The following is a 15,549-nucleotide window of genomic DNA, read 5'->3' on the forward strand; positions in this document are numbered from 1 at the left end:
GGCACGACGTCAGCCCTGCCTCTCCTCACGGGTGAGTAACAAGAATGAGCTGGAACGGGCTGGAAAGAGCTGAGCTTTTCTCCCGGGGCTGACGTAATGTGCGGGACAATGCCACGCCTCCGGGGAATCGGGTATAAAAACCTGCGGCGGCAGCAGCGGGGCAGAACGCTTCCAGAGCACTGGAAAGGCGACAGCAGCAGCAGAAGCAGCAGCAGCAGCCACAGCAGCCGCAGAGATGCTTTGCCGGATGCACCTCGCACCCTTCGCCTCCAGCTCCCTGGCCAGCCAGCTGGGCACAGTGAGAACCCTGTGGCCACACGCAGAGACCATCTTCACCGAGCTGCAGCAGGAGATGGAGAAAGCTCGTGAGTTCATGAGCAGCTTCGAGCAGCTCCTGAGCAACCACGGAGCCATGGCCATGGAGCACAGCCCGAGCAGCAGCATGAGCCTGAGCCACAGCTCCGGGGACGGCTTCTCGGTGTGCCAGGACGTGAAGAACTTCGCTCCCGAGGAGCTGTCGGTGAAGGTGGTGGGCAGGAAGGTGGTGCTGGTGGGGCAGAAGGAGACGCAGAACGTCGATGAGAAGGGCTCCTTCTCCTACAAGTACGAGGTGCTGAAGCGGGAGTGGGACGTGCCCGAGGAGGTGGATGCCGAAGCGCTGACCTGCTCCCTGTCCAAGGATGGGCAGCTCCTCATCGAGGCCCCCAAGCTGGCACTGCCAGCCGCTCCTGAGAGGAGTGTGCCCATCCAGGTCAGCCCTGCTGCCCCACTGACCGGACCAGCTTCTGAGAACGGAGCCACCAAAGCCCAGGTGTGAGAGGATGGGACCCGATGGCCACGGCAGGACCGGAGCAGAGGAGCAAGTCTCGGGTTGAAGCCCAGACAAGCTCCATCAGCAATGATGCCATTTTTTTCACTAAACTGGAATGTTTTTGTATCCAATAAATACTTTTGCATTGAATCTTCTTTTGTGTTCTCTGGGCGTTGATTAATGGGGAGGCTGCGCCCTGCTCTTGGTGCCAGAGGAATGGGACGCACAGGGAGGGAAGAAGCTCAGGGCAGCACAAAATGGGGTCAGACAGCCCAAAATGGGGTCAGACAGCAGAGCCAGAGGGGTCTGTGAGGGAGGGGAGGGGATCTGGGAGGAAGGGCAGTCTCACTCACCTGTACAGGAGCAGCAGGGCTGCCTCACCCCTTCCTCACCCTGCTGCCAGCATCATCTCCAGCTCCACTACCCCAGCCAATACCCATCCCTATACAACCACACCGGGCTGGCTGGCTGGGTGTGGTGTGAGACTCTTGTAGCCACACTTTCCCTTTCCCAGCTTGGCAAGGGGCTGCTGGAGTCCACCCTGAGCTCGAAGGAGCAGGGAGGGAGCAGCCCAACGCCGGGTGCGGTGCGTAACCACCACAAACACCCAACTCAGGCCCGGGCAGGCAGCAGCTGTGTGGGCAGGCTGCAGGTATGCAGGCAGGAACGCCTGTTTGTGCTAAAGCAGCCTGAGATCACACACCAGGATCACCAGCAGGTCCCCAGCCTCCTTACTGAGCCCCTGAGCACCTGCTGCAAGCAGCAACACCCTCCTTAAGGTATCACAGGTGCCTTCATAAAGACTCCAAACCTAGGAAGAAAGCAGGCACCAAGGGAGAGGAGCCAGCAGATGGCAACAGCACTGCACACAGTGCCCACTGAATGGTTCTGAGTGGCATCAGGGAAGCTCTTCTTCAAACTGGCCCAGCTCTGGCTGCCTGGGGACACCAGCAGCATCAGCCCACCCCACACAGTGAGCACTGCATGGTCCCACAGAGACCCTGAGCACCTCCAGCAGCTCAGCAGGGCAGGCACAAACAGCACCACACAAAGGAGCCCACACCCCACAGGCAGCCCAGGCTCCAGCATGATCCCAGGCACTCAATCACCAATCACTCCAGACCCTTCCTGCTTCAGGATTTTAAGGAAATCCAGCAGGAGGAGGAGGCACTAAGACCTTGGATAGCAGATGAAGGGCACACAAGCCAAGGCTGTTCATACACCTCTACTCACAGGCTCTGTGACCCAGCCCCTCAGCTGTGAGGGTTCCAAATACAGCACATCTCCATCCTCAGCCTCTCCTGGGCACAAACGGTGCTGCTGGCAGCACAGCTGGCAGGGATGGAGCTGCAAGGGGCTGGTCCTGTTTCCACACTGACTCCAGGTCCCAGGGTGTTGGGGTCTCGCAGTCCACGCAGCAGTGACAGGAGAGCAGCATCTTCCAAGGCCATGGTGCTCCAGGGACAGGCATGGTGTTCATGAAGTCTGGAGCACCATCCCAAGCCTGTCCCACTGCAGAGCAGAGCTCTTCCACACACTGCTCCCCCACCTCTCCCCATCTTGCACTGTAGTTTCCCCAGAAGCATAAAGCAAGGAATAATTCCCACAATTTCCCTCAAGCTTCCTTGAGCACACTGGAGCCAAGTGAACAGCAGCAGCAGCAGCACTGTGTGCAGGAGCAGCCACATAGCCCAAGCTCAGGAGCCCCATTTCCCCCTCCTCAGGAAGGAAGGAAGGGCCCCATTTCCCTACCAAGGTCTGGGACACACCAGGAGAAGCCCAGCACAACTCAGCTTCCACCAAGAACTGTTGTGCTCAGGTCCAGTCTCTGCTGCATTAAGAAACATGAACATTGTTGTTATGATAGGTTTATAAAAATTTTGTTTTAATCACACAAAACTGAAGTTTGTGATGAAGACTAAGTCAACAGTTCCTCTTAAATACCAGGATGCATAAGACACTGCATTAGGCACTAGGCAGCAGCCAACATCAGTTAGAGTCTGGCAACAGAAGCCATTTAATACCTCCCTTCATTCTTTGTGGAATTACAGGCTTTTGCAATACATGTCATTCCCACCAACAGGTTACCCAAGGTTTCCCCCACCCCACCTCTGTACATCAGTAAACCTTGTGTATTCCCACCAGAGCAGGGTTAACAATATTAGTGGCATCACAACCATCAAGAAAAGGACAAATTTCTATACAAGATTTTTTTGCAAAAGTTGCAACAGGATTAGTGCATTACGACAGAACCGAGAGAAAAGAAGAGTTGGCATGCTGGAGTCCAACACAAAGAAAGACAACAGGCAGCTCGTTGGATGTACTATATTGACAAGATACTGATTGGTTACATGGAGAAACATACAATACAAAATACAGAAGAAACCAGTTTTGCTTCCCTCTGCCCCACCCCAAATACTCATCATTGATTTGGTCAATAAGTGGCCCAAGAGCCGGAGTTTGTCTCTAATGCTACAGTTTAGTGGTTGTTCTGGGCACATCGTACGGGATCAGCCTCAGCTCTTACAGACAGGGAACCTTAAACACGTGTCCCAATATCCCTTTGTTTCCCATAGTGAACTACAGTGCTGTGGGACCTGGCTGCTGCTGGCCTCACCTGCGGGACGGCCACGCTGGCTGGGCAGACACCAGCTCCTGCATCCACCACCACCAGGAAGAGGGAAGAGCAGAAGTTCATATATTAAAAAAGTGACTTAAGACTTAGAATTGAATTAGTATTTGTACAGAAAGGTGCAGGTGGAAGAACTCCCTCCAGCCTATGATCAGAAAGGGATGGAGAATCACGGCGGCGCCGGCAGCGGCCGCCCTACGGTAAGTGCGATCGTTAGCGTGGGTTCCAGTCACTCCTCCAAGGGCTCGTGGGCTGCAGCAGCTGCTCAGTTGCTGCAGCACTGGCTTCTGCTGGGCTGGCTGCTCTCCTGAAGATCCACCACCCGATTCCTGCCCGGGCCACCAGGAGCGTTCTGGGGTTCGTTTTTTGGCAGTTTCTTGGCTAGGAAGGAACAGGGTGTTAGCAGGGTTCTCCAACTGTCACAGACACATCTTGTGAAAAATCCTTTCCTTAGGATTTTTTTCTCCTGAGAAGCTGAGAAGCCTCAGAAACGAAATGTAAACAATGATTATCTGCTGCTGTGGAATGCAACAGGTGCATCTGTGATTGGTCTCATGTGGTTGTTTCTAATTAATGGCCAATCACAGTCCAGCTGTCTCTGACTCTCTGGTCAGTCACAAGATTTTATTATCACTCCTTTCTATTCCTTGCTAGCCCTCTGATGAAATCCTTTCTTCTATTCTTTTAGTACAGTTTTAATATATCATTTACCTTTAATATAATATATATCATAAAATAATGAATCAACCTTCTGAAACATGGAGTCAAGATTCCCATCTCTTCCCTCGTCCTGGGACCCCTGTGAACACCACCACAGCCAACTTCCTCACGCTGTGCATGCCATGCTGGGTGCAGCCTGCTCCAGCAGAGTTTAGGACAGCACAAACATACATTTGTGCATTTTGCCACCCCTTCCTCACCTCTGGCTGGCATCACACCTGCTCCCATCTCCATCACCACCCCAGACTCAGGGAACCTTTACAAGGCTAAGGCTCCACACACTCAGGGAATGACCAATCACACCAGTGTGGCAAATTGTAAGAGCCACTAGCCCTGGGTGACACAGGACCCTCCTGGGCTGCAGTGCTGGCACTCAGAGCTGCCCCAGCCCCACACACAGGCTGTACCTATTGCCATGAAGATTTCATTCACATTCATCGCTGTCTTCGCTGACGTCTCCATGAACAGCAAGCTGTTGTCATCTGCATATGTCTGTGCATCCTACAAACAACCACAGCAGAGTGCTAAAAGCAGCCTGGCAGGAGGCCTGAGCAGACTTTGTGCACTTCACTTGTCAACACACTAACTGCTGGAGAAACACCATGTCTCACCCTGGGCCAGAAATTCCCTCCCTTGTCCCTGCTCCCACCTGGCCTGGACAACCCAGGGACATGCTCCAGCAGCAGCAGCCAGTGAGTGTCCCCCAGCTGGGCTTGGCACAGCCTGACTGAGCCACACAGCACCTGAAGGGAGCTGGGGCAGCTGGCAGTGTGCCACCCATTGCAGGGCACCACGAGCAACCCTGTGCAAGGGCTGGGTAAGAACCTCTCTGGAGTGCTTGCCTCAGATGAGGTAAGAGCTGTGAAGAGCAGAGAACGAGCTGGGAGTGATTCCTCGTGTGTCTCATACCCAAAAGCTGCTGTTTCACACCCCGCAGACATCCCCACGTGAGTAAGGCAGAAAGGAGGATAAGGACAGAAGTTTGTGCTCTGTGGGCCTCCTCCTCCACATTCACAAGGACTTTCACCAGCCAGGGTCACACGTGTTGTTACGGAAGCAAGGGCACAGACCCTGCTCAGTGGCATCTTGCAGTCCTCAGCACAAAACTTCACTTTCATTCTCCTTCAAACCACATTTTATATAGCTGCCACCTCCCTCACTTAAGCAAAAATATCCATTCCTGACCTGCTAGGGTAACAACTTGTCTGGACTCTCACTCACCTGGAAGTCCACAGCTCTCTTGTTAGCAAGGTCTGCCTTGTTTCCTGCTAGTGCAATTACAATATTGGGGCTAGCCTGCCTCTGCAACTCTTTCACCCAGTTCTTGGCTCGTACAAATGTGTCCTGGAAGCAAACAGGAGGCAGCAGTCAGGAAGGGCAGCCATGTAGGAATCCAGAGGGCAGATATGATTAGAACAAGGCTTTCCTGTGAGAAGAGTCCTGCCTCTGCAGCACTTGGCAGCAGGATCCTTTATCAGCTCCCAGCCTTGGCCGGAGCTGAGGAAGAGGCCGTGAGCAGCTTTTAAGAACTTGGCAGCCCCAGCCAGGTACCTGCAGGGCTGTGAGCAGGACACAGCCCCAAGGAGCAGCCCCTGGCACAAGGAGAAAGCCCTGGCAGCCCCCCAGGCAGCCCTGCCCAGACTCACTGTGTTGGTGATGTCGTAGACCACGATGGCAGCCTGGGCGCCCCGGTAGTACATGGGGGCCAGGCTGTGGTATCGCTCCTGCCCCGCCGTGTCCCAGATCTCAAACTTCACCGTTGTGTCATCCAGACACACTGTCTGTGTGAGGAAGGCAGCTGCAACACAAGGGGGTTTGCCTCAGCAGGGCCCAGAGCCAGCACAGGAGCTCAGAGCAGCTCTGAGCTGAGCCCTGGACAGGCCGGTGCCACTCGCTGTGGCAGCAGTGTCACAACCCAGAACTGTCACACAGTGACAGGAAGGTGGCCCAGAGGGCCCAGGCAGCAGCCAGCCCCTGGAGCATCCACAGTGCTTGTAATTGTGTAATTCCAGACCCTCCCAGCAGCCCTGACAGGGATCACAGAGTCCAGTTGTGGCAGCACCAAGATCAGACCTGAGGAGCAGCAACAACAGCACCAAACTCAGCCCACTCACACCACACAGCCCAGTTTAGTAGCTGGTTGTTGTCCCTTGTGTCACACCCAGCACAGACACAGACTGGGGCAGAGCACAGCCCTCCACAGAGGGGCATTAGGCCCTGCTTGCCATTTAACCACGTTTTCAGCTGTGCTTGCTCCCTGCACAGGTGACAGAGGGACAACTCAAGCCTTTTCTCAGGACACCTTCCAGTGCTGCTGCTCAGAGACCCACGTGCCAAACAGCCTTTGGTTGACTGGTGACACTGTGCTAATGATTTCAAGCTAATAAACTACTAGACCTGAAAGCACTGTGAAAACAGTTAACAGAATCAGGCTAGAAACAGCCCCAAAATCCCAGGTCATGGTCTGAAAAGATAATTAAGGGCCATAAACCAAGCTAAAGGCCTCAGTTCCAATTAGAAGCTGGAGCTGAGGCACTGGAAACAAAGCCTCAGAGGCAAAGTGTGGGGTTGCCATAGAGTTATTCTCTGCTGTGCTGATCATTACACCAACAAACTAATTGTGAACCAAGAGTTAAAGCATTAACTGCTTGGCTCTATTTATAGCCAAAAATCCAAATCAAAATAGCCAGTCTTGTTCCTGACACCCCAGCCTGCCCCAGCAAGGTCAGCACCTCCTGGAGCTGGCACTCACCTCCAATTGTGCTCTCCTGGTACTCGTGGAACTGCCCCTTGACGAAGCGCAGGACCAGGCTGGACTTCCCCACCGCTGACTCTCCCAGCAGGACGAGTTTGAACTGGCAGATTTTGTTCCCAGCAGCTGGTCCATTCGGTCGGGCAGCTCCACCTCGACCTGCCATCGTGGTTGGTCTAAGTGCAGGAGTGCCTGGAGTTAAGGATGCTGCAGGTTCTCCACCTGTAGGCAGGTTGCAACTGGAAGAGGAGGTCAGAGTTAGTGACAGGCTCAAGGGACCAGCTGTACCAGACCAGCACAGGCTGGTGGTGGTTCCTTCCCACAGTGTGAGCACACAGAGCAGCCCCTGCCAGGCAGCAGGATCTCAGCCTGCAGAGCCTCCCTGGAAAAGAGTAATGGTGATACAAACTCTCCTCCCCACCAGTGGGCTCTCCAGCACTTCCACCCTGCGTGGATGTTGCACACACCTTGCTGGGGTGAGGCAGGTAAGGAGCACCCAGCACACAAGGGGTGTTACTAGGGCTTTGTCTGCTCAAACAGCAATTACTCAGCTCACAGAGGTACCAGAGCCTGACCTTTAGCTCCCTCCTCCTTCCCTGAGTTCACAAGGAAGCAACTTCACACTATCAGTGCTGTGCAGAGCCATCCCAGTGCCACAGTGGCAGCAGGCAGCTCTGCAGGTCACGAGGCACTTGGACAAAAGGAGTTTCTGGAGCTGTCTGTTTGTCCTGAGGCACTTACAGCACAACATTCTGCACCTCCCAGAGGGCCCAAGGGTGGCCCTGGAGCCAAGCAGGTTCTGGGGGTGCTACAGGGGGGGCACTGAGGGGGTGAAAGGCACCTGCCAGCAGCTCTCTCTGGGCACAGGCTGTCCCCTCAGCAGCTCCCCCTCCCATTCCTGCAGCACACCAGGAATTCCCACACCCACCCCAGTGCCTCACACCTTTATCCCACAGCATTCCAGGTCACCAGGCTGCTGCTCCTCACATGGACTGCTCATGGACAGACAGCATCCCCTGGGATCAGCACTGCCAAGCACTCCCCAGCACCAACCTCCAGAGTGCTGCAGAAGCACAAAACCATGGCAGGAACAGCAGGACAAGCTGATCTGCATCCAGAGTTTCCCACAAGTGAATCCCAAGGCCTCCCTAAGCACTGAGCTCTGCTGCCTGCAGAGAACAGGAATGCTTTCCAAGTACACAGTTACAGATTTAGGCACATTTCCTGTAGCCTTCACAACTCCCACTTCCCTGTGCATGATAAATGCTACAGCTGACTGCATCTGCTGTGGATCACCACTTTCCCTTCTACTCTCCTAAAGCAGGCTGTTTGCTGCAAGAAAATGCCCCAAAAGCCAATTTCTCCTCGTCCTGAGTACCCCTGTGTACATCCTGCATTTTCCCAGCAATTAGATACCCATGAATAAGTTTAAAACAGGTCAAACTGGAGCAGTGTCCTGTGAACAAAGCTCAAGCCTCCTCAGCACAGAGAAGAGTTTCAAACAGCTGCTTTCCAGGGCAGGGCCTGTCCAGCTGTGACTGCTTGAGGTTATTTAACTATGCCTCAAGTTTAAACAATCCCACAGCTTGACAGGGAACCTGCAGCCATTTCAGAGCTGCTCTGGAGCCTGTGAGTGGCAGCAGCTGGAGAACCCAGCAGCTCACACAACACAAACACACTGACCTAGAGACATCTCACCTCAAATGGCTCTGAGCAGGAGGCAGTCACACATCAGCTGTTAAACGGGTACCAGTCACCAGAGCTGGCAGGTAGGACAGAAATAGAGGAGTGAAACTCCTGAGTGCTGTGGGATGTTTTAGGAGCCAGAGCTGTGAAGCCATTGCTCTGAGTCTCAGTTTTGGGTTAAGCAATGAAGATATTGTAATTCTGAGCTGGGTCCTTGCAAGTAGCACAGTCAGGACTCTTCTTCCTCTACTGAGGAAGGGCAAACACTGACAGCATGAGAAAGTTTGATATAAAACAGACCAACAACTGCCTTTGCTGGACAGTGAGGCTGCAGCATGGCTTGCTCTGGCCAGGAGCAGCTTGGTCACCACGAGCTTCAAGAGGCTCAGCAGCAGCTCTGCATCTCTACCAGCCTCAAGAGGCTTCCACCTTTTAGAGTTTTCCCTCTAAACAGAGCTTGCAAGGGAACAGCTTTGGTTTAACCTTGTATTTATAACTCCCTGGGCAGTCTATCAGCTCCACTGCTGCTCCCAGAGCAACATTGTGCACAAACACTGTGTGAAATCAGAGTGTGCCTGAGTTACGGCCTCCTGAAATCTGATAGTGGTCATTCCCAGAGCAAAACAAGGAAATGAGCTTGTTGACATCCTCAAGTCTTAGCCTGACCTATATTTCACAGATCTTGATGCATTTTGCCATCTGCTTGTGCTACAGGAGCTCCAACAGAATTAGGTGAGCACATCTGTGTTGAGCTCACTGTGGAGAGCCACTGGTCAGTGCAGAGCTGCTGCAATTATGGAGAACCAGATCATCATCTAAGGGTGGTTTCATGCTTGGATACAAGATTATACAAGGTTATATGGCTTCATGTTCACATGAGAAGTTGCCAGATCTTTCAGATGTTTGAGTGGAATTTGGAGACCCTAACTGGTGGCCTTGGGCTCAGGACACATCCAAGACCTGGGTGAGCAGCTGAAGGTCACAAGAGGATGCAAATAACCCAAGGAAGTTCCCAGCAATGCTGCAGACAGCAAACACACTCCCTGGCAGGACAGGAACTTTCTGCCATGTTTGAGGATTCCAGGCAGGCAGAACTCAGCTCTGCAGAGGCAACAGGCACATCTTGATGCATTTTGCCATCTGCTTGTGCTACAGGAGCTCCAACAGAATTAGATGAGCACATGTGTGCTGAGCTCACTGTGGAGAGCCACTGGTCAGTGCAGAGCTGCTGCAATTATGGAGAACCAGATCATCATCTAAGGGTGGTCTGATGCTTATATGGCTTCGTGAGAAGTTGCCAGATCTTTCAGATGTTTGAGTGGAATTTGGAGACCCTAAGTGATCACTGGTGGCCTTGGCTAAGGACACAGACCTGGATGAGCAGCTGATGGTCACAAGAGGATGCAAATAACCCAAGGAAGTGCCACTAATGCTGCAGACAGCAAGCACACTCCCTGGCAGGACAGGAACTTTCTGCCAACATGTTTGAGGATTCCAGGCAGGCAAAACTCAGCTCTGCAGCTGAACTGCACAGCCTGGAGCTGTGCTGGATCAGCCCACACCCACCAGTGACACTGAACTCCCTGCTGTGTGAAGCCATTTCTTCCTGCTCATCCTCCCAACTCTTCCAGCACAGGATTGATTGGGCACTCACCCTCCCTGCTCCCCACAGAACCCCAGCACTGACACTCGAGCACGGGTCAGGCAGACCAAAATAACCACAGCAGCACCACACACACAAGGGAAAGCAGCTGAAACCCCAGCTTGGCTGGCTAATTCAGGCTGTCAAGGCCATGAGAAGGAAGGGGTACTCATGTAATCAAGATGAACAGGCATTAATTTTCATCCTAGTTTCTTTTAACTGGTGAAACCCAGCAGCTGGGAGATCACAACTGCATTTCAACCCATGGAAAGGCTGTTGCTGTTTGTTTACCTGCCCTACCCACCTCCTGCTCACTGAAGCACACACAGCAGCTCTGCATCCCACAGCAAAAGCTGATTTTTTTCTTGTGAACTCTCAGCATAGTTTCTTGTTTGCTTTGAGATCAAAGCCAGGCACCAATTCCTGATGCTGTCCCACAAGTGAGAGCTCCAGGCCTGTCACTTCTGCAGTTTGTGCTCCTCCAAGCCCTCCTCTGCCTGGAGGGGGCTGGAATATTAAATTCAAGAATCTGAGTGCCCTAAATGAGAAAGCACACGCCATGGCTGCTGCACTCCCTGCCTGCCCAAGTGCAGGAGCATTCTCCATAACTCCCAGGATGATGGGGAATAGCACCAGAGCCCATGTCAAACAAACCTACCCAGGACAAGAACACAAATCTCCACATGGGAATTACTGTCAGATCCCCTGCAGGAAGCTGCTCACTTAAGGTGTCAGAAGTTAGAGAATCTGATATTATTGCCCTGTGTTCACCCAGTAGCAAAAACTACTCTGAAAGATGAGGATATTTAGAAACCCAACCCTGAAGCCTCTGGTTACCCAAACTGCTGCTGCCCTCAGCTATGCAAGGAGTTGCTTCACTGCAGATTTGCTGGCTCAGAACCAAAATACTCAAGACAAAAGCCCCAGTGAAGTATTTATCTCGTTAAATAGCTGACAGTGTTACATGAATTCCTTGGCAAAGGAAGCCCTGAAGTTACCCAGTGGTTTTGCTTCACCTCACACTGCCCAGGACAGCAGATCAGCTTCAGGACATGATCAAGAGCCATTTGCACAAGCAGGACCTGCAGGAAGTGTGGGTGCCACCAGAGCCACACACAGAGCACACTAGCACAGCATGGAACATCAACCTAATATTCCAACTCATCAATATGATTAATCAGAAAAAGCCTGGACCCTGCAGGAGGGTTCAGGCTGCAGAGAAAGGAGGAACAGACCCAGCTCTTACAGAGGAGGAGAACCAGGAAACATTTAACCTACAGAGCTCAGTCCCATCAGTCCCAAATCCAACCAGGCTCATGCTTTACCTGCTGGCCTCACTCCAAGAGTGCCTGAGTTTCAATACTCCACATTTCCACAGAAACTACTCTGCTTTCCCACAGAAAATGTCCTTCCACAGACAATACTCTCTGCCCTTTCCATCTTCTCCCTCCCCAAAAATGAGCCCTCAGAGCCCTGCTCAGCAAGGACAGTCTGGAGCTCAGGAATGCCCTGAGCTGGGCCAGTCTCCACTTCAGCTGCACCAGAGCCCTGAAGTGCAGATTCCCAGACCCAAATCAGCTCAGGCAGCACTTTCAGCAGCTCTCCCATGGCTGTGACTAATTTATGACAGTGTAACAACTGCTCTGTGCAGTCCCACGTCCCAGACTCGCAGAGACTTGGACACACTCACTTTAATTTAGAGGTAAAGAGGATTTCCATTCTAAAGCTGAACTATTCATTCAGCTACAGACCTGAATCAGTACCATCTCCCCCTCATGCTGTTACACACACATCTGTTTCCTGACATTTCCACATCCATGGCCTCTGGAGCAGCCAGCTGTTTTTTCCAAAGCAGCTTTTCCAAAACAACTCCATCCCCAGAGATTTCAAGGCCACCACCCTGCTGTGACAATCCCTCCAGCACAGGCTTGTGTGGAAGAGTTTTACATCACTTTCATCTCCCATTTAGCTGCCCACAGGCTCCCTGTCCCACAGTGGCTCCCTCACCCATTTCCAATTATCCTCAAGGATGGAGAATCCACTCATGGATGCAGCCTGGACTGACTCAAATGCAACAAAAGCATCAAGGTTTTAATTCTTCAGCAAAAGTTGTTGAACTCCTGTTCAGATGGCCTCAAAAGCCACAGCTTCACTTGGAGCAGACACTCAGCATGCCTTGGATGGCACCCACTATTCAATCAGTCAGCAAGGAGGCAACATCAGCAATGCAAAGCAGCAAACTGCCACCTGCACTGCAAAGAATCTGTGACCTTCAGAATATCTTTTCCAGACTGCACAAAGATCTCCTGCCTCAAGCAGCTCCTTATTTGGAGTGCTACCAAACCAAAGCAAACATGAAAACCAGTGTTTTCTTATCTGTTTGTGCAGAGCTGCTCCAGCAGCTCATTCCTGTGCTCCAGGGGAGGACAGCATTCCCCCCAGAGCTCAGATGGATTTTGTACCTCCTCAATTCTGTCACATCCAGGAAGGTTTCCTGTTTCTGGTCACTGTCTAAGTGTTTTCAGTGTAATTCTGACAACTTCTCAGGACTTGCATAAGAGGCTGCAAACTTCATACCCCAAGGGAAGAAAACAGCTGACTCCAACATTTCTACATTCTATCCTCTTTTAAGTCTGCTGACAGGAATACTCTGGGCTACACCCACTTCATTAGAAGCGTTCCCATTTCATTTCCTGTGTCTGAAAGCACTTGGATTCCCTCCCCTCCCTCCTCAGGGAGATGCCATGACCACCATGCAGAACTGTGAAGAAGTTTGGATGCAGAGCTGGTGGCAGGGCCTAGAGGAACCCTGGAGCTGATCCCTGTTGGGATGCAGAAGGGTTTTGCTGGGATGGAGATAATCCCACATCCCAGCACAACAATTTGGCCAAGCACACACACACATCACCAGACAGTTCCTCTACACACTGCCCAACTGTCCAGTTGGCTGGGAGATCTAAAAATTGGTGAAATCTCAGAACCACTACACCAACACATCATTGGTTTCACAGGAAAGCAAAATAATCTACCAATGCCAAACTAGATAAATGTTTTATCTCACTGTATTCACATCCATGTGCCAAGCCAGCCTTTCCCTCCTGCTCCCCAGTAACTCAACCCCTCTCCAGGAGTCCATCTCACTTGCCTGGGTTGTTCCATCACCTGGAGAGGCATCAACACCCCTTAATGACCTAACAGAGACCCCTCACTGCCTGCACAACCTGCAATCAAATGTCAGCTAAATCAGCCAGAGCATCTTGGCAGAGAAGGCCACCCCAAAAGCAGATTTTTGATCTGAAGGTATTGACTGTTGCAGCAAATGTTGTGACTCATGAGGGGTCTGAGGTGATTTCAACACCGAGACCCAGCTATGACCCCAAACATTCCTGTCCTTCAGCTCCCAGATCCAGCCAGGCTCGTGCTTTACCTGCTTGCCTCACTCCAGGAATGCACCTACAGCTACAATCCTGAATTCTCAGCCCTTTTCAGACACAGTTCTTTCACCTCGTTACCCAGGTGAGCTGAAAAGAAATCTAAAATGCTTTCAGAGCCAAGGCAGAGTGGACATTCAGTATTTGCAGGAAGCACCCTCAGACTGCATGGCAAGCCAAGACAATGGGCTGAGTTGGCTGTCCAAGGCTCAGAGGTGGCTCAGGAGCCCCAGCAGAGCACAGGCCAGGGTGAGGCTGTAAACAGGGCAGCTCAAGTGTGCTGACCCTCCGCACAAAAAGCTAAGAATAGCAGATGCAAGTTGTTCCACAGCAGCCTTAAAATAGTCCCTCTCCATGTTCTCCTCCCCAGCCTCCCTGCAGGGCTGCAAACAGCCAAGGTCAGAGCTCCAGCAGCCACATCCCAGCTAAAGCTCAGAGCTGGGCTGGGGTCCTGCAGCTCCCACATCAGCCCCAGCAGCTCTGAGCATCACCTGGAATAAGATCTGAGCAGTTTCCCCAGGATTTAGCAGGGCAAACCTGTTGCTCACACTGCTGGTACAACCCCAGCAGGATCCAGCTCACACAGCAGGGTCTGTCCTGCTGTGACAGAGCTCCAAGTACGGCCTTGATGGAGATTCCCTTACAGACAAGCCACAAAATGTCCTGTGGGCCTTTCAGGGCCCTCTAACCCCATGGGTTTCCCTTCACAGGAGCCCTGGAGGAGCACAGGGCTGGGCTTGGCAGCATTTACAGCAAACCAAGTCACTTCCTTCACTCCAGCAGCTCCAAAATGTCCCTGCAGCCTGTGGGAGCTTTCATGACCCTCCAGTCCCATGGATTTCCCTTCACAAGAACCCTGGAGGGGCACAGGGCTGGGTTTGGCAGCATTTACAGAAAACCAAGTCATCTCCCTCACTCCAGCAGCTCCAAAATGTCCCTGCAGCCTGTGGGGGCTTTCAGGACCCTCCAGTCCCATGGGTTTCCCTTCATAAGGGCCCTGGAGGAGCACAGGGATGGGTTTGGCACCCAGGACAGGCCCCGCTGGAGCATTTGCACAAACCAAGCGCGTCCCTCACCTCAGTTCATGAAGCCTCCCAGCCCCTGCAGCTTCCATTGTCCCCTCAGAGGCTGAGCAGCTACAAAACACAATCCCACCATAAAATCCCGTCTGTACCGGCACCACACCTTCCCCAGCCCCATTCAGCTCCCGCTCAGCCACAGCTATGACAGACGGAACCGGGACACAGCTCCCCGGTACCGGCTGCCGCTGCTCGGTCCCGCTGTGCCGGGAGCCGCTCCCGCTCACGGGAGGAGCCCGAGCCGAGCACCCAGAGCGCCACCGGGACGCCTGCCCCGAGCCGGGCACGGTGCTCCGGGCTGCCCGAGCTCCCGTTACCGCTCAGTACCCCCCGGTACCTCCAGGCCGGAGCCGCCGCCGCCCCGCCCCGCACCGCACCAGGGCCCCGCTAGGCCGGCGCACGGAGAGGGTTCCCGGCCGCCCTGAGCCCCCGCCCCGCCGGCGGCGCCGCCCGTCCGCTCCAGCCCCGGCATCGCCCCGCCCGGCACAGCGGCGCCACCGAGCCCCCGCTCCGCTCCCGCCACGGAGACCCCCAAGCAGCGGGGCGCGGCTGCCGCCCTCGGCCGGGGCAGATCCCGGGGAACACGTCCGCAGCCTCGGGCCGGGTTCGGTCGCCTCGGGGCGCAAGGCGCGGGCGCGGCCGCACTCACCGCCCGCAGCGCCGCTCCCGCCGGTGCGTCTCGCAGGCCCCGGCCTCTACTTCCGCCTTTTCCCGTTCCGCTTCCGGGACCGACCACCCCTTCCGCCCCCACTCTGTGACCATAGGCAGGCGCAGCTATCAATCACTCGCTCTCGCC

The 15,549-nt window shown here is 53.6% G+C and overlaps 2 protein-coding genes across 2 annotated transcripts; one reads left to right on the forward strand and one right to left on the reverse strand.

Moving 5' to 3' along the window:
* Nucleotides 1-149: 149 nt before the first annotated feature.
* Nucleotides 150-966, forward strand: HSPB9 (heat shock protein family B (small) member 9). The gene has a single exon (XM_005494368.4). It carries the CDS (start codon nucleotides 236-238, stop codon nucleotides 815-817), a length of 582 nt encoding a protein of 193 aa, XP_005494425.2. The 5' UTR covers nucleotides 150-235; the 3' UTR covers nucleotides 818-966.
* Nucleotides 967-3,122: 2,156 nt separating this feature from the next.
* RAB5C (RAB5C, member RAS oncogene family) lies at nucleotides 3,123-15,538 on the reverse strand. Its single transcript, XM_074557423.1, has 6 exons — nucleotides 15,403-15,538; nucleotides 6,916-7,154; nucleotides 5,810-5,961; nucleotides 5,385-5,507; nucleotides 4,571-4,664; nucleotides 3,123-3,824 (listed from the first exon to the last, which is right to left on the reverse strand). Exons 1-6 carry the CDS (start codon nucleotides 15,513-15,515, stop codon nucleotides 3,709-3,711), a joined length of 837 nt encoding a protein of 278 aa, XP_074413524.1. The 5' UTR covers nucleotides 15,516-15,538; the 3' UTR covers nucleotides 3,123-3,708.
* Between the last annotated feature and the right edge of the window lie 11 nt (nucleotides 15,539-15,549).

This window comes from Zonotrichia albicollis, chromosome 23 (assembly GCF_047830755.1).
Source record: "Zonotrichia albicollis isolate bZonAlb1 chromosome 23, bZonAlb1.hap1, whole genome shotgun sequence".
Lineage (NCBI taxonomy): Eukaryota > Metazoa > Chordata > Aves > Passeriformes > Passerellidae > Zonotrichia > Zonotrichia albicollis.

Excerpts from the sequence above, each read along its gene's own strand:
- RAB5C (XM_074557423.1), bottom strand. The coding sequence starts at position 15,515 with ATGGTCACAGAGTGGGGGCGGAAGGGGTGGTCGGTCCCGGAAGCGGAA. Across the intron at positions 5,962-6,915 it reads CCAGGAGAGCACAATTGGAG|CTGCCTTCCTCACACAGACA; the intron begins GTGAGTGCCAGC and ends CTTGTGTTGCAG. Across the intron at positions 3,825-4,570 it reads TGAAATCTTCATGGCAATAG|CCAAGAAACTGCCAAAAAAC; the intron begins GTACAGCCTGTG and ends GTTCCTTCCTAG.
- HSPB9 (XM_005494368.4), top strand. The coding sequence starts at position 236 with ATGCTTTGCCGGATGCACCTCGCACCCTTCGCCTCCAGCTCCCTGGCC.